General features: G+C 45.4%; 1 protein-coding gene across 3 annotated transcripts; it reads right to left on the bottom strand.

Annotated features, from left to right (window-relative positions):
* Positions 1-278: 278 nt before the first annotated feature.
* Positions 279-17,485, bottom strand: Rtp3 (receptor transporter protein 3). Of its 3 annotated transcripts, none has more exons than XM_076844665.2 (3): positions 17,239-17,485; positions 5,185-5,486; positions 279-2,428 (listed from the first exon to the last, which is right to left on the bottom strand). In XM_076844665.2, the coding sequence occupies exons 2-3, from the start codon at positions 5,349-5,351 to the stop codon at positions 1,168-1,170; spliced, it is 1,428 nt and encodes a 475-aa protein (XP_076700780.1). In that variant the 5' UTR covers positions 5,352-5,486; positions 17,239-17,485; the 3' UTR covers positions 279-1,167. The 3 variants fall into 3 exon arrangements, with proteins under 3 accessions (XP_076700780.1, XP_076700788.1, XP_076700805.1); XM_076844673.2 differs by having other exon boundaries at positions 5,185-5,460; XM_076844690.1 differs by lacking the exons at positions 5,185-5,486; positions 17,239-17,485 and adding an exon at positions 4,337-4,588.
* Between the last annotated feature and the right edge of the window lie 205 nt (positions 17,486-17,690).

Below are 17,690 nucleotides of genomic sequence, written 5' to 3'. Positions count from 1 at the left end.
CTTTTTAAAAAATTTATTTTTTACTTTAATTTGAGACAGAATATAAGTCTAAGTCACTGAGGCTAGCCTCAAACTTGCAATCCTTCAGCCTCTTAAGTAACTGGGATTGCAGACATGAACCCAGTTTCCCCTCAACATTTTTTATTGCATAATACAGTCAATAAAAGACATTGAGTGTACATTCCAAATGTGTGCATATGTATAATTCATGCATACATGAATATTTACAATATAATTTTAATATATTAGCATACTATAAACATGCCACAAGAAGTACATTTTAAATGAAACAAATAAACTTTTATTTTTATTTTTAGGTGGACACAATATCATCGTTTTATTTTTATGTGGTCCTGAAAATTGAACCCAGTGCCTCATGCCTGCTACGCAAGCACTCTACCACTGAGCCACAACTCCGGCCCCTTAAATGGACTTTTAAGGATATATCTCCCTCCCCAGTGTCTCATCCTGCCTTTCCCCTCAGCTGTATGCACCCCTGTGGAGTCCACTGTCTTTTTTTTATATGTATTTTTCAGTTGTAAATTGATCTTTTACTTTATTTGTTTATTTATTTATATGCGATGCTGAGAACCCAGGGCCTCACACATGCCCGGCAAGTGCTCTACCACAGAGCCACAACCCCAGCCCCAACCACTGTCTTTTGAGTACCCAGGTTTTCAGCCTAAATCCTTTACTGCAAATGCCTCCACAGACTGATATCAGAGGGTTTGTGCAAAATTTACTGGTAAGAAGGTTCACAGGTTTCATAAGATCTCCAAATTTCTGAGTTCTAACCATTTAAGATTCAGTTCTCTCAAGAATGAACAAAACTATAGTGCTTTTTAAAATATCGAGGTGAGGGTCACATCACACAATTAAACTTTTTGAAATGACCAATTCAATGGCTTTTAGTTTATTAGTACTATGGTGCAACCCTCAGCTCCATCTCATTCCCAAACAGATTCATCACCCTATCTCAAACAAAGCCCCCATATGGATTAAGAACTCGCTTCTTGTTTCCTCCTTCCTGCAGGGCCCAGTAGACACCCATCTACTTCCTGTCTGTGGATTTTTTGGACATTTCATTTCACAGGGATCATACTAATATGTGACATTTCATGTCCAGATTTTAATTTCTTTTTTCACTTAGTGTCAGGTTTTTGAGGTTCAGAAAGTATTTTTTACCATCATCATTGTGACAATGACAACAATGATTAGAAGGAGACAACAGCAGGAAGTGCTTAAGCGCCCTGGTACGCAATTCTGGAATGGGCTGGAATAGAAATGCCCACTTTCGGGGTAGATCTGGATTCTACTCTCCATCTGGCAAGTGGTGTTTGCTTCTGGGCTCCAAGAAGTGGAGAGGTTTGTAGGGCTTATGGGCATAGCCAGCAAGGAGGAGGAGGGCAATGGATTTCCTGTCTTTGGTCTGGTGACCCTGGCTGCTGCATCTGCTGCTGTGTGGTTCTTTGTGGGAGAAGGCATTTGAGTGGCCCGCATAGGGGGAAGTGAGCTTCTTGGTGGCACCTGTTGGGTTGGAAATCTTGGAGCAGTTGGTGGTTCTGAGCTGTGTCTGACCTTGGGGTCAGCCTTGGGAGGGTTAGAGATTTTGGGGCTCACTTTTGACATGGGTGGCACCTGTGGGATTACAATTATTGGAGCAGTTGGTGGTTCTGAGCTGTGTCTGACCTTGGGGTCAGCCTTGGGAGGGTTAGAGATTTTGGGGCTCACTTTTGACATGGGTGGCACCTGTGGGATTACAATTATTGGAGCAGTTGGTGGTTCTGAGCTGTGTCTGACCTTGGGGTCAGCCTTGGGAGAGTTAGAGATTTTGGGGCTCACTTTTGACATGGGTGGCACCTGTGGGATTACAATTATTGGAGCAGTTGGTGGTTCTGAGCTGTGTCTGACCTTGGGGTCAGCCTTGGGAGGGTCAGAGACTTTGAGGCTCACTGCTGATGTAAGGATCTTGTCCACTCTAGAGGCTGATTGTGAGCAGGGGAGATTGGTACAAGTAGCAGTTAGCCTGGGTTCCCCAGCATCCTTGGAGGGTGTGGGCACTGGTGACTCCTTGGCCAGGCCCAACCCACTCTGAGCACAGGATCCCTGCAGACATGCCTCACAGTTTTTACTGTCATGTGGCCCTTGAAGACAGATATCCTTGATCGCAGGAATCTCCTCTACAATCTTAAATCCTTCTCTGTAGCATTTTTTCAGAATCCGGATCACTAGGTTATTCAGGACTCTTGAGATGTTCTCCTGTGTGAACTCAGGGACCTCAAATGGAGGCTGGGGGCACTTCTTACATCTCTGGGCAAAGACCCTCATCTTCACCTGGCCCCTGTGCTTCTTCTCACTCCAGTGCATGTGGAAAAGGACCTGGACATGGGCAGAGGCCCAACTGCGAGAGCAGGAAGAACACTGGAACCTGTGGAGATAGAAGATGGGAGCTTCAGCCAGATTGTGGGCTGCTGCTGAGGGAGGAAGGAGTCACTGAACACAACAGAGACATAATTGGGTTGGGATCATGGACTAGCAGTGGAAGAAACCACTGAGCTCCTTGTTCTCATCTCGAGTGCACAGGTGCTGTGATCAAAATAGTCTATCATAAACTGTCTGGGCTGGGAATGGGACCTTGGGCACCTTCTAAGTCCAATGTGCCCTCATTTAGAGATGAGGGCACCTCTGGGAGCTCCATTCTCTAGAGCCCAGTGAATACAAGAGGCTGGACTGGAGCTCCAGTCTCTTAACCCTGAGCCAAGGATTCTTCAAACAGATTCGAACAGGTCAAAGGCTACCAGAGCAGCAACTCCCAAGATCCCTCTGCCGAAGTCCACGAGTGACAACAGTGGGTGTTGGTTAGGTCACAAAGCTACAGACAGATCAGGGAGAGAGACTGAAAAGTCCTTGTCCTAGAGAGATGCTTTGCCGGCCCTTGGTTGCCCAGGGCCACTGATTTATAGCATCAGGGGAAACCACTGTCTGCAACACTGTCTTCTTTTGCTCCCCTCAACCCCATTCCTTTGCTCAAGGTAGTCTGGAGAATGTTGCCTTGGCCTCCAACAGGGTTCAAGGAAACAACACCGTGTCTCAGCAAGGAGGGTAATTTTCTGAGTTAAGATATTTGCACAAGTACCTCTTAGGACTGAGAGAGAAAGAAGGCAGGAAGCACATGGTACACCCATGACAGGAATTACAGGTCAGGCAGAGGGCCACAGCATGACAGAGACATCTGTGCTCACCCTCCCACTTCCAGCCCCGCTTGCAGTTAGGTTGGGGCCATGGGACCAGATGGTCCATGGAGTACGGGCAGCAGTGATGTGCTCTTTTTAACTCTCCAGCTCTCCCCTCAGGGAACTTGGGAGCCATGTGCAAGGTTAAATCTAGGTGTATTATCACAGCAGCTGAGCCTAGCTTTGCTGGCCTTGATGCAGGGATGCCGGCAGTCTGAGATGGGGAATTAGAGGGGAATGAGCAGCATAAGTTAGTGTGGACTCTCCCCGACCTCTATTCTAACCTGCCCTCTCGGGATGGACCTGAGGATGAGCCATGGGGAAGACTCCTAGAAGCTCTGAGCCTTGTGACGTCCACAAGCTGGAAGTCAGCATGAGTTGGCCTTGCACAGGGGACTGGGCCACCTTGAGCTGCCCGTTCACCACCTTGGCCTGGTCACGGTGTTCTGGCTTCACTTCACAATGTGCCAGCCCAGAGTTCCAAGTTCTTCCAAATAAACAGATTGAAAGTTTGGTCAGGGGCTCCCCATGCCTACTCTGGCCAGGAGAAGCTCCGCCTTCTCTGCTTGGACCCTCTCAGAGAGGGCAGGAGGCAGGATTTATCCCAGGACTCCACTCCTTGTGTAGTGGGCAGGGCCCTTCTCCCCTCCCCCCAGGTCTTGGGGCTCCATTTCCCATCTATAAAAGAAAGGGTGAAATGTTGGGTGATCTCCCAGAGTCCTATTTTTAAAAGACTCTATCAGCATAGAGTAGAGGTGGGCAGGATTGATGTGAGTTGCTCAGTACCCTGCTCCTCTGGATTCTCCCTGAGGGGTCTCCTTGGTGCAGTGCACTAAACCCAGATGGGCCCACTGTCTCCCAAGGCAGGGAACAAGTGTCACATCCCTTTAGTGAAACAGCTGCCATTCCTCCTCCCAGCTCCCAGCTCCCATCTCCCCTGCCACCTCTGCAGATTGAATTCTTTATCTGAACATTAGCCCAAACCAGTGCTGAGGCCTGAAATTATATAAATAAAAATGATTTTTGGTGGGAGGTACTAGGGATTGAACCCACAGAGCCACATTCCCAGCCCTTTTTATTTTTTATTTGAGACAGGGTCTCACTAAGTCTCTCAGGCTGGCCTTGAACTCATAATCCTCCTGCTTCAGTTTCCCGAGTTTCTGGGATTATAGGCATGCACCACCATGCCTGATGGGAAAGAAGATATTTCATGAAGTCAAAACTTGATGGATGGGCTTCTTTCTTTCTGTAGTCTTTAATGTGCAAGCGAGATAGGATAGAATAAAGAAAAAAATAAACAGAAGGAAAAAGAGATTAACACTTCAAATCTAAGAAGGTCCACGAATACCCTCACTTTTGCTCCCCAGGCCTGAATTCTTTAAAATCCCCTGATTCTTAGAGTATTAACGCCTACATACATTGCTAGCTTATACAACCTCTTTTTTTTAGACTAAACAAAGACAAAGGAAAAATATTGTTAGAGACCTCTGATATAGGTACAAATTCTATTAACCAGATATCAACCAGATGTCAACAAGATGAGAATTGGACCACCACCAACTGCCCTCTTCTCTGTAATTAAAAGAACTGAGCTCACTCCTACATACTTCTCACATTCATACAGTTTCCTTTGAAAGAAGAGTCTTAGGCCCCCAAAGCAAGTCTTATTTTTGAGACAGCCTGTACTCTTTCTCTCTCCCTGTGTATCCCTTATTTTCTTAATCAAATCTCACTTGGGTCTCTTTCTGATTCATCCTCAAATTCTTTTCTGTGATGTAGGTCAAAAACCCACCAGGGTGGATTTGAGATCGTCCTCTCTCTTCTGGGGGACCTCCTTGGACCTCTATCAAGTGACACAATTTTGAGGTGGAACCAGAAAAGCGACAAGTGTGCACAGTCAGAAACAAGCAAAGATTTTTCTGGCACATGTACCACAGCATTCCCCTCTCACCTGGCGAAAGTCCACAGCTGGTATTGCATCCAGCCCGGCTGCAGGACGTTGGGAAGAAGGCCCTTGTCTGCTGTGAGGGTCCATTTGTGCCATGGTTTCACCTCCTGAATTAACGTCTGGAATACTTGCCTCCATGCTTCTAGGTCCTGACCCTTCTTGTCCGCCATGGTGTGCCTGGGCCGGTTGGGGTCTCCAGAGTCCTGACAGGTGTGTGGCAGGAGGTGAGGTTGTCCACTTCAGAGAATGAGGGCTCCGAATGTCTCTCCCTGTGAAGACCTAGATTGGGACCATGGGACAGATCTCTGCCCCAGGGGCAAAGGTCAGTTGAGTCAGTTTCCAAGTTCAGAGACTGGCAGCAGGTTCCACAGGGCATTTCAAGACACAGAATTCATGGCTTTATCTATCAAAATATGACCAAAGAAGACAGCTCTGGAATCAGTCTCAGTCTGTCTCTGTTGCCTACCTACCTTTCACCTGGCATGCACCTTTTTACCTCTGGAGTCCCTGTAATGGCAGAGGGAGGTCACAGTTGCTCTTCTCTGTCCTAATATTTGAAAATCCTTAAACACTGGGATGCTGTGTTCATGCCCCGGGAGGAGAGACACAGAGAAGAAGGACACGGCCATTGTGGGACCTCACAGGGATCCCAGCATCATTGTTCCATGCCCTCTAGGTCCTCACTCATGACTAGTCACAGTTCAAGGGTGTTTTGCAGACACTCAGTGGCCTCCAGTTTCCTAGCATGAGTGGGAGAATGGAGATCCCAAGCCCGATCTTTCACCCTTTGGCAATCAAAGCTGTTGTTGTTCCAGGAGATGAGGTGACAATTCTCCAGGTGGGTGAGAGGCCACTGGTTCCAGACCAACCAGAAGCCACCACCCTCTTTCCAGAGGTGCTTTGCTATCACCCCACTTCCTTCAGAAGAGGCAGAGGAGGAGGAGGAGGAGGAAGGAGGTGTGGGCAGAGTAGGGGGCCAGCGCCAGAGTGGCAACAGCCCAGGGAAGGTGGACGAGATTCCTGGAGGCCACACACTTCAAGGCATTGTCTATGAACACGGTGGTTCTTCCTCTAATGCAGCCACTGACCTGTGTCCTTGGCTGTCTCCCAAGAGGAAAGCTGTGCTCTTGGCTGGGAGGAAAGGAAGGAAAAGAGGAGGGGGAGGAGAAGGAAACTTTCTGAGGTCCCGCTGCCCACTGCCTCTGCCCAGATGCAGCTCCTCCCGGGCAGGCTCACACGGTGGCAGTCTCCCCTCCTCCATCACCAGTTTCGTTTCCCAACATTATTTGCTCAGTTATAAACTAACTAGATTTGGGAAGCCCTTTCGATTTCTGTCTTTTGATCTTCTTCCCTCTTCACTCTCTTTCTCTGTGCTACACTTTGCCTGATTATTTCAGCTTTTACTAAAAAAGTGTTCTTTTTGAGGTCCATTTTGCCATGTTCATATTTTTTGGGCATTTCACTGGTGACTTCGCTGTTTCAAACAGCTCCCAAATAGGCTGTTGAAGTGCCATGTACTGTTCCTAACAGCAAAAAGCCTGCAGTACTCCTTACAGAGAAATGTAAGCGGTGGGTAAGCTTCATTCAGCCCTGAGATATAATACCGTTGGTTGTGAGTTCAATGTTAATGAACCAACCATATATACTAAATAAAATGTCTTTAGACAGTAAAAACACAAGGTCATGCATCAATCAGATTACCAAAATGTTGCGGCCAGTGGTTCTCAGGACCCCAATTCTATATTTCCCTCAGGAGCGCCAGGTAAGAGCCCAGAATGACCAAATAACAAGAAGCAACTGTCTTCTCCTTCGTCTACCTAGTGATTTGCCTTCTCCCTCATTTCTATGGGTAGAATTGGGGTGTTGAATTTAAGTCTCTGCTGTTACCCAGTCTTTGTTCAGAAGGTTACTAACTCCTAGTGTAATTAGTCAACAGTCCTAGATCCCACAGAATCCCCGGGCCTCTGCTATCCTCTGTGTCAAGTCTATGTCCCCAAGACCAAAGTCCACAGTTGCACTCTTTCACCAGCCAGTCTCCTAAACTTATGGTTAAGAACTGCTATCAGCCTTCTCAAAGAGGGTGCCGTGGGTTGAAATGTAGCACCCCAAGAGACATGTCCACCTGCGAGTGTGTATTTGGAGAAAAGGACCTTTGCAGATGTAATTAAGGATCTGGAGAGGAGATCTATTGTGGAAGATTTGAAGTTTCTTTTGATGATAGAACATGATACAATGATATGATGATCGATGGAAGGCAGAACTTTTTAGTATTTACAGATCTGAACTAGAGAAGCCTGTCAGATGGGCCACACTGGGTGTCTGGAGGTAGGGTACAGCTAGGAGAGCTCATGTGTGGCAAGTGCCCTGGAGTTAGGTAGGTCTCATGGGCTCCCTGTGGATTGGCTAATTTGAATAATTTCAAGGCTTCTGGGGACACCTGGGTTCTCCCCAATCACCTGGTATCTGGCCCTGGAGCTGTTAGGGCAAGTGTACAGTGGTCTGGAGTGTGGGCTTCATCTGCTCAAGAAGGGAAATGGATTTACCATCAGCCAGGGCCTCAAAACTGGGTTAAGAACTCATCAGGCAAAACTAAACACAACACCTAAACTAAACTATATTACCAGATCATCCCAGACATAGGGTAGGCCCTAAACCAAGGACAGGTATTCTTATAAGGGAGAGGCAGAGGGACATCTGAGACACAGAGGCATGCGAGAGGGCCACGTGGAGACAGAAGCAGAGACTGGCTTACGGCTGCCACAAGCTGAGGAAAGTCTGGTACCCACAGAAACTCTGAGAGGCAGGAAAGGATTCTCCCGAGAGCCTTTAGAGGGAACGTGGTATTGTATTGCTGACCCTTCCAGAACTGTAAAAGAATAGGTTTTTATTACGGGGTTTTTTGTTCAGCAGCCCTAGGAAATAAAACCTCCTGGGCCTTCTCAGCTTTCCTGAAGGCTGGAGTCCCCTGCCTGCTTCTCCATCAGGTGCAGGGGACAGGAGGAGACCTCAGCACATGCCTATACTCACGTGGCCTTCTTTCTCCTACTTATTATCACTCCCATGGGTTCAGAGCCTTACTGTTTGTTGACTGGACAATTTTATTAATTCCTTAGCTCATGTTCTTCCCTTCTCTCTTAAAAAAACATGCTTTACAGAGCTCCTGAAGAATTCCTCCAAAAATTCAAATGCCACCATTGGCTCTGGTGGCCTCTTTTCCCTAAACACAATCTGCTGGATTGTGGCTCATGTTATCTCTTCTAAGTCTCTCAAATATCCTTATTAAATAGGACTTCTTTAATTTCCTTAAATAAAATAATAACCCTTCCTCTTAGCCTCCCCCCACTCTCTTATCTTCTCACTATCCTGTTTTTCATTTATTTTCTTTTAAATCACTTCTTGCCTTAGTTCCTAGGAAACTGCCAGTTCTAAGACAGAAAAGGAGGGAATTCTGATTTATCTGAATAGTGCTTAGGTATTTAGTAATTGCTTGATTAAGTGCTGAATGAATTCTGTCCCAAACTGTATTATGGCTCTGTAGAACTATGCCAGCTTGGGGTCTGGACGTGGGAAGAGAGAGAGGGGTGGGATGGTCTTGCAGTTGTCTTATAGCTTTTAGGAAGGCAACTGTCCATGGTTTTCTGGGTCTGGGCTTTGGAAATTATCTCCATTTTCCTCTGATAACTTGCCTCTTTTTCTGCTGAGTCTTTCTTGGACTTGGCATCATCCATGATCTAGTCATACCAACACAGTTCTCTCTTTCAGATTCCCAACTTTAAGTGTATTTGAGGTAAGTATATTCAAGGTAAATCTCTTTCCCTTTCAAACTTGGTCAGTCTTAACCTCTATGATCTTCTTATTGCTAAGCTGTTTAATAAATATGGCTTCCACTGTTTTGCTTTCATTTTGCACTGTCCCTGTGCTGAATGCAAGAGCAAAACAAAAGAACAACAACAAAAATCATTGACCCAAACTCACCAACCGCCTGAGATAAGATTCACAGCCCAGGCCATGGCTTATGCAATGAGCAATTCAGAACCAATACGAAGCCATGTGATTTCAGAACCTGTGGACTCCCCTGCCACCACCCAGCAGGTGCACTGTGACATCTCCACCAGATACACAGGTCAGGAGGCCAAAAGGGTCTGAGGTCATGGAGCTCAGGGGCCCTGGTTCTGAACACCTCCAGCCTCGCTGCTCTGAGGCTTAGTGTTTTTTGAAGCTTTTCTTCTTGTGTGTTTCAAGCTTGTTTTCACATTTCTGTTGTAAATGGTGAAAAAAGTCTAAATATAAATATAAATAATTGTTATTAAATGTTCTCGGTCCAGCACAACCCCCGCCCCTGGGGGTGCAGGAAAGTTGTCTCTGAAGGAGAGTCCAAGTAGTTTCCAGGGAGAAGGGGGAACCGACGACCAACGGTGATGGATTTTCAGCATGCTCCAGTCAAAGGCATAGACAGAGGTTTATTTATGAAAGTAGATACATACTCAAGGGAGAATGGGGCTATCACCAGGGGAAAAGACAGCAATTCCTTCCTGTGGGGTGTTAATACTTATGGAGGGCTGTTTCTAGGTTCTGGACTAGAGGTAGAGCCAGGGTGCAGCTTAATTTGGGGCTAGTTGAGCTTTGCCCTCATGTTACTTGGGAATGCGTCAAGGGCTCGTGCTCGTGAGTTCCAGTTGTTCCTGGCTGTGGTGGTTCATCCGTATTTCCCCTGGGACTCAGTATTTCTCCCTTTATTCCCAATTCCTAATTCTGGCAAACAGTCAGCAGCTCCCGGGGCTGCCTCAGGGCGGGGGCTGGGGCGGGCTGCGGAATCACAGCTGCATTTGAACTTCGGCATCAGTGAACTTCCAATTCCAGGTGAGAGACGATCTTAGTACAAGTACCCTACACTAAAGTTAGTATCATCTACTAACAGTTTGTTCCTGGCGTATCTGAAATGCGAATTTAACTGGGCATCCTGGATTTTATCTTTTGCTAAATACACTGGTCCGGGTGCCTGAATGCTCTGCCCTCTGCCCCCAGCTAGACGCTGCAGGGCCCCGGGCTTCCGAACTAGCATCCCCTACCATGAAGGTCCGAAGACCAGCAGCATCAGCTAGAGCGATGTCTACGCCAAACATTACAAATCTCGCGAGAACACTTAAGGCCCGGAAGTGTGGCCTGTGTCCCGGAAGTGTGGCAGGCGTGCCAGAATTATGACCAATGGCTGGCATGTCTCTGCACCATCTGGAACACAGTTCCTGGGTCTGAATCTAGGGCCAAGTTCTCATTTGGGGTCCTGGAGTGAGAAGAGTTAGGCTCCCTCTGCGCAAATTGTGTGTGCATGAGTTTATAAACTACATTACAGAATCTTCACAAATGATTCTCTAAATTATTCAGGTTTTAGGGTTTATATCCTCCCATCCCACAAAATATACTTCAAGCCCTGGTGAAGGGAAAGGGAGAAAGCAGCAGCGAGGTGGACCTGCAGAGGAGAGTGGCCTGGGCTTGCTGTGTTGCCCTAGTCCCTGGGAGTCTCACTGATAAAAGACCCGAGTGAGCCAAGCCCAGGCTTAAAACTCAGAGTCTACAAAGAACTCAAAAAATTAGACAACAAGATAACAAATAACCCAGTCAACAAATGGGCCAAGGATCTGAACAGACACTTCTCAGAGGAGGACATGCAATCAATCAACAAGTACATGAAAAAATGCTCACCATCTCTAGCAGTCAGAGAAATGCGAATCAAAACCACCCTAAGATACCATCTCACTCCAGTAAGATTGGCAGCCATTATGAAGTCAAACAACAACAAGTGCTGGCGAGGATGTGGGGAAAAGGGTACACTTGTTCATTGTTGGTGGGACTGCAAATTGGTGCAGCCAATCTGGAAAGCAGTATGGAGATTTCTTGAAAAGCTGGGAATGGAACCACCATTTGACCCAGCTATTCCCCTTCTCAGTCTATTCCCTAAAGACCTAAAAAGAGCATGCTACAGGGACACTGCTACATCGATGTTCATAGCAGCACAATTCACAATAGCAAGACTGTGGAACCAACCTAGATGCCCTTCAATAGACGAATGGATAAAAAAATGTGGCATTTATACACAATGGAGTATTACTCCGCATTAAAAAATGACAAAATCGTAGAATTTGGAGGGAAATGGATGGCATTAGAGCAGATTATGCTAAGTGAAGCCAGCCAATACCTAAAAAACAAATGCCAAATGTCTTCTTTGATATAAGGAGAGTAACTAAGAACAGAGTAGGGACGAAGAGCATGAGAAGAAGATTAACATTAAACAGGGATGAGAGGTGGGAGGGAAAGGGAGGGAGAAGGAAAATTGCATGGAAATGGAAGGAGACCCTCAGGGTTATACAAAATTACATACAAGAGGAAGCGAGGGGAAACGGAAAAATAATACAAGGGGGAGATATGAACTGCAGTAGAGGGGGTAGAGAGAGAAGAGAGGAGGGGAGGGGAGGGGGGATAGGAAAGGATAGGAAAGGCAGCAGAATACAACAGACACTAGTATGGCAATATATAAATCAATGGAAGTGAAACTGATGTGATTCTGCAATCTGTATACGGGGTAAAAATGGGAGTTCATAACCCACTTGAATCAAAGTGTGAAATATGATATATCAAGAACTATGTAATGTTTTGAACAACCAACAATAAAAAAATAAAAATAAAAATATATTTTAGAGTTAAAAAAAACCAAAAAAACAAAAAAAACAAAACTCTATGTTAATCCCACCCTTGCCTGAGCCAGATCCTCCTCAGTCCCAGTGTATTGTCTAGAAGTACAGTAGAGTTCCTGAATAAAGACTTATGCACAAAACAAGCAAACCCTTTTTCACTGACACTATACACTATGCAGAGACAGTGGAGGGCATTTTAAAACGTTTAATTAGGGAACTATTGAGTGCTGGCCCAGGGTCTCACCACAGACACCCCTGCTTCACCTGTTGCTGACTCCTGGAAGGTCTTCCAGTTTACTCTTTGATGTATTTCCTTAAGTTTTTTTTCTTTTTTTTTTTTAACCTGCAGCTATTCTGATAACCCTAAGTACGGCTCAAATATTTAGGCCACATTTAAAAAGAAAATAGGCATAAGTACACATCTGTTTCTTTTTCATATCTGTTTATCCTGGTTTTAAGATCTTGAACCTTGACGTTTTATTGTAAATGCCATATACCTATAGAGTAGCAGGTAAAACACATATGCTCATTGTCAACCAAATTATAAAGCAATTACTCATATAAATACCATTAGATTCAAGAAATAGAATATTGCAGTCATTGTAGAAGTCCTCAAGTGTCCCCCTCTCCCCCCATCAAAAATCCCTCCTCATCTCTAGAAGGAAACCATTCTTCTAAGTGTTGGGGTATGAACTGATAAATACAGTCAATAAGAGTGGAAGTTATAGGTTATACATTAGTAAAAACTTTAGAGATATAAGATTTTGATAAGTGAGATAAGATAATTAATTATTAAGCAAGAACTGTCATATACTGGCCCAAGACTCCATTTTGCTGCCTCCTATAAAAAACTGTTCCAAGAGCTCTTTCTGAGAAACTGAAATGAAGGCTATTTTCTTATAATATATTGTTTTCTGTACTTTGTACCTCACAAAATGTACTCAACCCAGGATATGGTGGTCTTGGTGACCCAAAGCTTTGAAGTAGATTCTCGCCCCTGCTAACCACCTGCATGAACTCAGGATACAGTTGTCTAACACTTGCTCAAACCCAAGATGCGATTGTCTTGAGTTGCTGTGCTAATTGCTATCTTAGCTTCTATGATTGACTTGCTTGCATGATGCTAAGGAAAGTCCCTGAGCTGTGGTTTTTGTCCTTAAATTCCCAAGCCACAGGCCAGGAAATTGCTGTTCTCTTACATGGCTTCAGTCTCTATGGGTGGGTGACAGTCCCTGGCCAGGTAAATAAAGATCTCTTTGATTTGAATTCTGACAGAGAGTGTTTTCTGAAGCAGCTCCCAATAACCTCTTGGGGGCTTGTTCGGGATGAAAGAGATATTTCTTTTCTCAGAAATGGGAGAATGATCAGAAACACCCAAGAGACCTGGTGAGTCAGAGACAAGCTGGGGAAGGCCTCTGAGGAGAACTCCCCAGCCCTGGGGCCTCTCCTCATTGGCTCCTGCCAAACCTGCCAACTGCCTATTTGAGAGCATTTGCAATTTGCACCTGCGACTTAGTTCTCCTGGGAAAGGTAAGCTTGAAACTTGGAACTTGGTTTGAGTGGCTCCCCAGTCTGGGGACGTCAGGTAAGGCTGGATGCAGCACATACTTCCCGGTCCAGGGCAGTGTGGAGACGTTGTTCTCTGGCCCGATCTGGGTTTAAAAATCCCAGGGGTTGGAAACTCCATCTAAATCTCTGATCAATTAGGTTTGTTTATGGCGCCTTGTCTGTTGTGTGTCTCCCTGTTGGTCTCAGTCTCATTACGGGTCAAAATCAGTTCACTTTATGTTCGTTTTGTAAACCCCTTAAGTGTTTTTTGTCTAACTTTAAAGAGTTTTCAAAGAGAATAACTAATGATAAAACATCATGTAATGCTTCCTCTCTCAGAAAACTTTGTGAATTAGACTGGCCAGGCTTTAAGTCGGATGGCCCCCAGAAGGGACCACTGGCCTCTCCACCACCTATCAAGTTCATAGAGTCATCTCAGGGTGGCCTGGGCATCCAGATCAGTTGCCCTATATACAGGTTTGGATTGAAATCCTCCTAGAAGACCCAAGATGGTTAAGATTTTGCCTTACAGGAACAGCCAAAAAACCAAAACCAAAACTGTCTTGCTAACAAAACCTTCCTCCCTGAAGAAGAGTCCAACAAGAGAGCTCCTAGGACCCGGATCTTCCTCCTCTGGATCTCTCTGTTCCTCAGGTGCCTAGTACCCCCTTGATGCCCAAGCCTTCCCATCCTATACCCAAACTCCGGTCCCTACACTGCCCCTTTGTCAGGCTCCCCTACCACATCGGGAGAAAGAGGAAGCCCTTTCATAATATATGTTGCTTTTTCTACTAATAATTTCTCTGTTAAAATCAAAAGAAAAGCCCCCAAACTACTCTCTCAGCATTGATGGCCAACCCTCTGATGATCCAGCTCATGTGGAACTCATTTTCCCTTCAGTTCGTCCCAATTGGACAAACACAAGTATGGAGGTGACTGATCAGTACGCCAGGCTCCACTGAGAGATCAAAGCAGCCAGTAGAAACCCCACCAATTTGGCAAAGGTCAGTGAGACATTTCAAGGACCAGATGAACCCCTGGCTGCTTTCCTGGAGTGCCTTCTCAAGGCTTATCATGTGTACACACCCATAGACCCAGAGGCTCCAGAGAATAGAAGGGCTCCTAATATTACTTTTTAACATAATCGGCCCCAGATATTAGGAAAAAGTTACAGAGACAGGAAGGATTCAAGGGAAAGATGCTGTCAAAATGGGTGGAAATAGCCCAAAGGGTCTACAATAGCAGAGACCCTCCCCCAACAAAGAAAAGCAGGCTAAAAGGTTGACAAGAGTCACAGTGATGGCTCTGTCAACCTTAAGGTGAGGACAACAACCCCCAAGGGCTCTACTCCCTAAACAACAATAGGCCCCAGGAATGGAAATTAAGGGGCCAATTTCTAATGAGAACTGACTTTAAAAAGGGAGAATTACTCACTTGTTCCTTGTGAGGCACAGCCAACCTGTCATTAAAAGGGCCAGAAGCTTTTATATGCATATATATGTATACACACACACACACACACACACACACACACACACGTCCAATTGAGGAAGAATACCTGCTTTTAATAAAAGACCCCTGTACCCCACCTTCTGATCTCCTCACTGGATTCCCAGGGGTTTGGGCAGAATCCAATTCTCCTGGCTTAGCAGAGCACCTGCCACCTAGTATAGTGCAGCTCAATAGCACTGCCACCCCTGTGCAGATCCGACAGTATCCTATCAGACTGGCTAAAAAAGTCATAGCCATTCACACATCCACGGGTTGCAGGGAAGCTGGTATCCTGATCCCCTGTCAATCAGCCTAAAAAACACACTTGCTGCCTGTCCAGAAACCTGAGACAAAAGACTACAAACTGGTACAGGACCTAAAAGAAGTCAATAGGAGGATGGAAAGCATTCATCCCACGGTACCAAATCCCTACACTCTTCTCAGTTCATTGCCTCCTTTTCACCTAGTGTACACTCTCCTGGATCTCAGAGATGCCTTCTTCAACTTGCCATCGGCTAAGCTAAGCCAACCAATTTTTACTTCTAAATGGTCAGATCCAGAAGGGAGATTTTTAGGACAATTGACTTGGACACAGTTGCCACAAGGATTTAAAAACTCTCCAACTCTATTTGATGAGGCCCTAAGCCGGGACCTCACAGCTCACAGGCAGCAACACCCTGAGACTGAACTTTCACAATATGTAAATGATCTCCTGACACCAACCCAAACTATGACTAAATGTGAACAGGCCACCAGCAACTTGTTAAAAACCTTAAAAACCTTAGGGTACCGGGTGTCAGCTAGAAAGGCCCAATTGTACACCTTAACAGCCACCTACTTGGGCTACAACCTGAAAGAAGGAAACAGGACTCCATCGCAGGACAGAATTAAAGCAATCATGCAGATTCCTCGCCCCAAGACTAAGTGTCAGGTGTGAGAATTCCTCGGGGCCATTAGGTATTGCCACCTTTAGATCCTTGGTTTTGCTGAACTAGCCCAGCCCCTGTATGTTAGTACAGGGGGGACAAAGGACTCTCTGACTTGGACTGAAAAAACAAAAACAAACAAACAAACCAACAAAAACAAGAGACATTTGACAAACTGAAGCAAGCCCTAGTCTCTGCACCTGCATTGGCCCTCTCAGATGTTCTGAAGCCATTTCAGCTGTTTGTACATGAAATCAGCGGAATAGCCAAAGGATGCAAACTCAGACTTTGGGACCATGGAAAAATATCCATCCAAAAGACTGCTGCCACAGCAATCCTGGTTGGGGAGGCAGATAAGCTTACGTTGGGGCAAGATTTACAGGTGGTAGCTCCACATGCTGGGGAAAGCTTACTCAGGAGCCCTCCAGAGCGCTGGCTCTCCAATGCTCGTACCACCCAATACCAGGCCCTTCTTCTAGACCAGCCCAGAAAAAAATTCCTAAAAACTTCAGCATTAAACCCAGTGGCCCTCCTTCCTGATGATGATCCCTCTGAGCCACTGCACAACTGCCAGGAAATCTTGGAGTCACTCCAGAATGTCCAGTGGGACCTGATGGACACACCGTGGCCAGACCCAGACGAGACATGCTACTCTGATGGCAATAGCTACGTCCAAAATGGAATCAGGTATGTGGGGACAGCTGTAGTTACCTTAAATGAAATTGTCTGGGCTCAACCTCTGGGACATGGAACTTCTGCACAAAAGGCAGAGCTAATTGCACTTACCTAGACTCTCAGACCTGGCAAAGGAAAATCTGTTAATATCTACACTGACAGTAGGTATGGTTTTGCTACTGTTCATGTACATGGAGATCTCTATAAAGAATTTACAGGAACAGACTACAAAGAAAAACACCAAGAGAAAAATAAGAAGTGGACTTCACTAAAGTAAAACCTAGAAAATATGGTTATAAATATTTGCTGATATATGTGGACATTTATTCAGGAGATAATTTCTCAATTTGGCTTCCCAATAGCCATGGGTCCAATATGGCCCAGCTTTCATAGCTAAGATAACTCAAAAATTTTCTAAAGTCTTTAGAATTAAATGGGACGTACATTGTATATAGGCCTTAGAGTTTAAGACAAGTAAAAAGGATAAATAGAAATCTAAAAGACACCCTTACTAATTACACTTGGAGATTGGCATAGACTGGACAGGTCTTCTTTTTCCCTTTGTTCTAAGACCACCCCTGCTGGTTCCCAGGCTAAAAGATTAAAAACTAGCTGAAATAAGTAACCACTCATTTCTTAAGTCCTTCCAGGCTCTCCAGCAAGCCTCCCACAGACTCAGGCTTTAACAAAGAGTCCGGCAGCTAGTTGCGGGAGAGAACTTCACTCACCTATTCCAGCCGAGCCATTGTCCATTCACCTTGGAACCTCGCGGGCACAGACCCTTTCCAGCCATCCTGACCACCTCTACTGCTGTAAAAATCACTGGAAAACAACATTGGATTCATCACTTCCAAATCAAGAAGCCAGCTCCAACAGAAGATACAGCCGAGGACAACCGACGATGAACAGTATCCTAGATTTTTACTTTCTGTTTTGTTTCCCTTTCAGACATGCACGCTGCACACAGCTGTACTTGGAAATTCTTGAGGCCAGAAAAAGACAGGAAGCCTGCTTCTAAAGATTAGACTGCTGGTCCTTGAAAAATATGATTATGACATGGTCAACTTAGATAACACGAAACTTAAATAAACAATGATTTGATTTAGTCTCATAAAAACCAGTGGGGAATGTTGTGGTGTGAACTGATAAATACAATCAATAAGAGTGTAAGTTATAGGTT

This window comes from Callospermophilus lateralis, chromosome 1 (genome assembly GCF_048772815.1).
Source record: "Callospermophilus lateralis isolate mCalLat2 chromosome 1, mCalLat2.hap1, whole genome shotgun sequence".
NCBI classification, from domain to species: domain Eukaryota; kingdom Metazoa; phylum Chordata; class Mammalia; order Rodentia; family Sciuridae; genus Callospermophilus; species Callospermophilus lateralis.
This window is presented reverse-complemented; position numbering and strand designations above follow the sequence as displayed.

Coding starts and splice junctions, on each gene's coding strand:
- Rtp3 (XM_076844665.2), bottom strand. CDS start 5,351: ATGGCGGACAAGAAGGGTCAGGACCTAGAAGCATGGAGGCAAGTATTC. Junction 2,429..5,184: donor CAGCTGTGGACTTTCGCCAG/GTGAGAGGGGAA, acceptor CTATCTCCACAG/GTTCCAGTGTTCTTCCTGCT.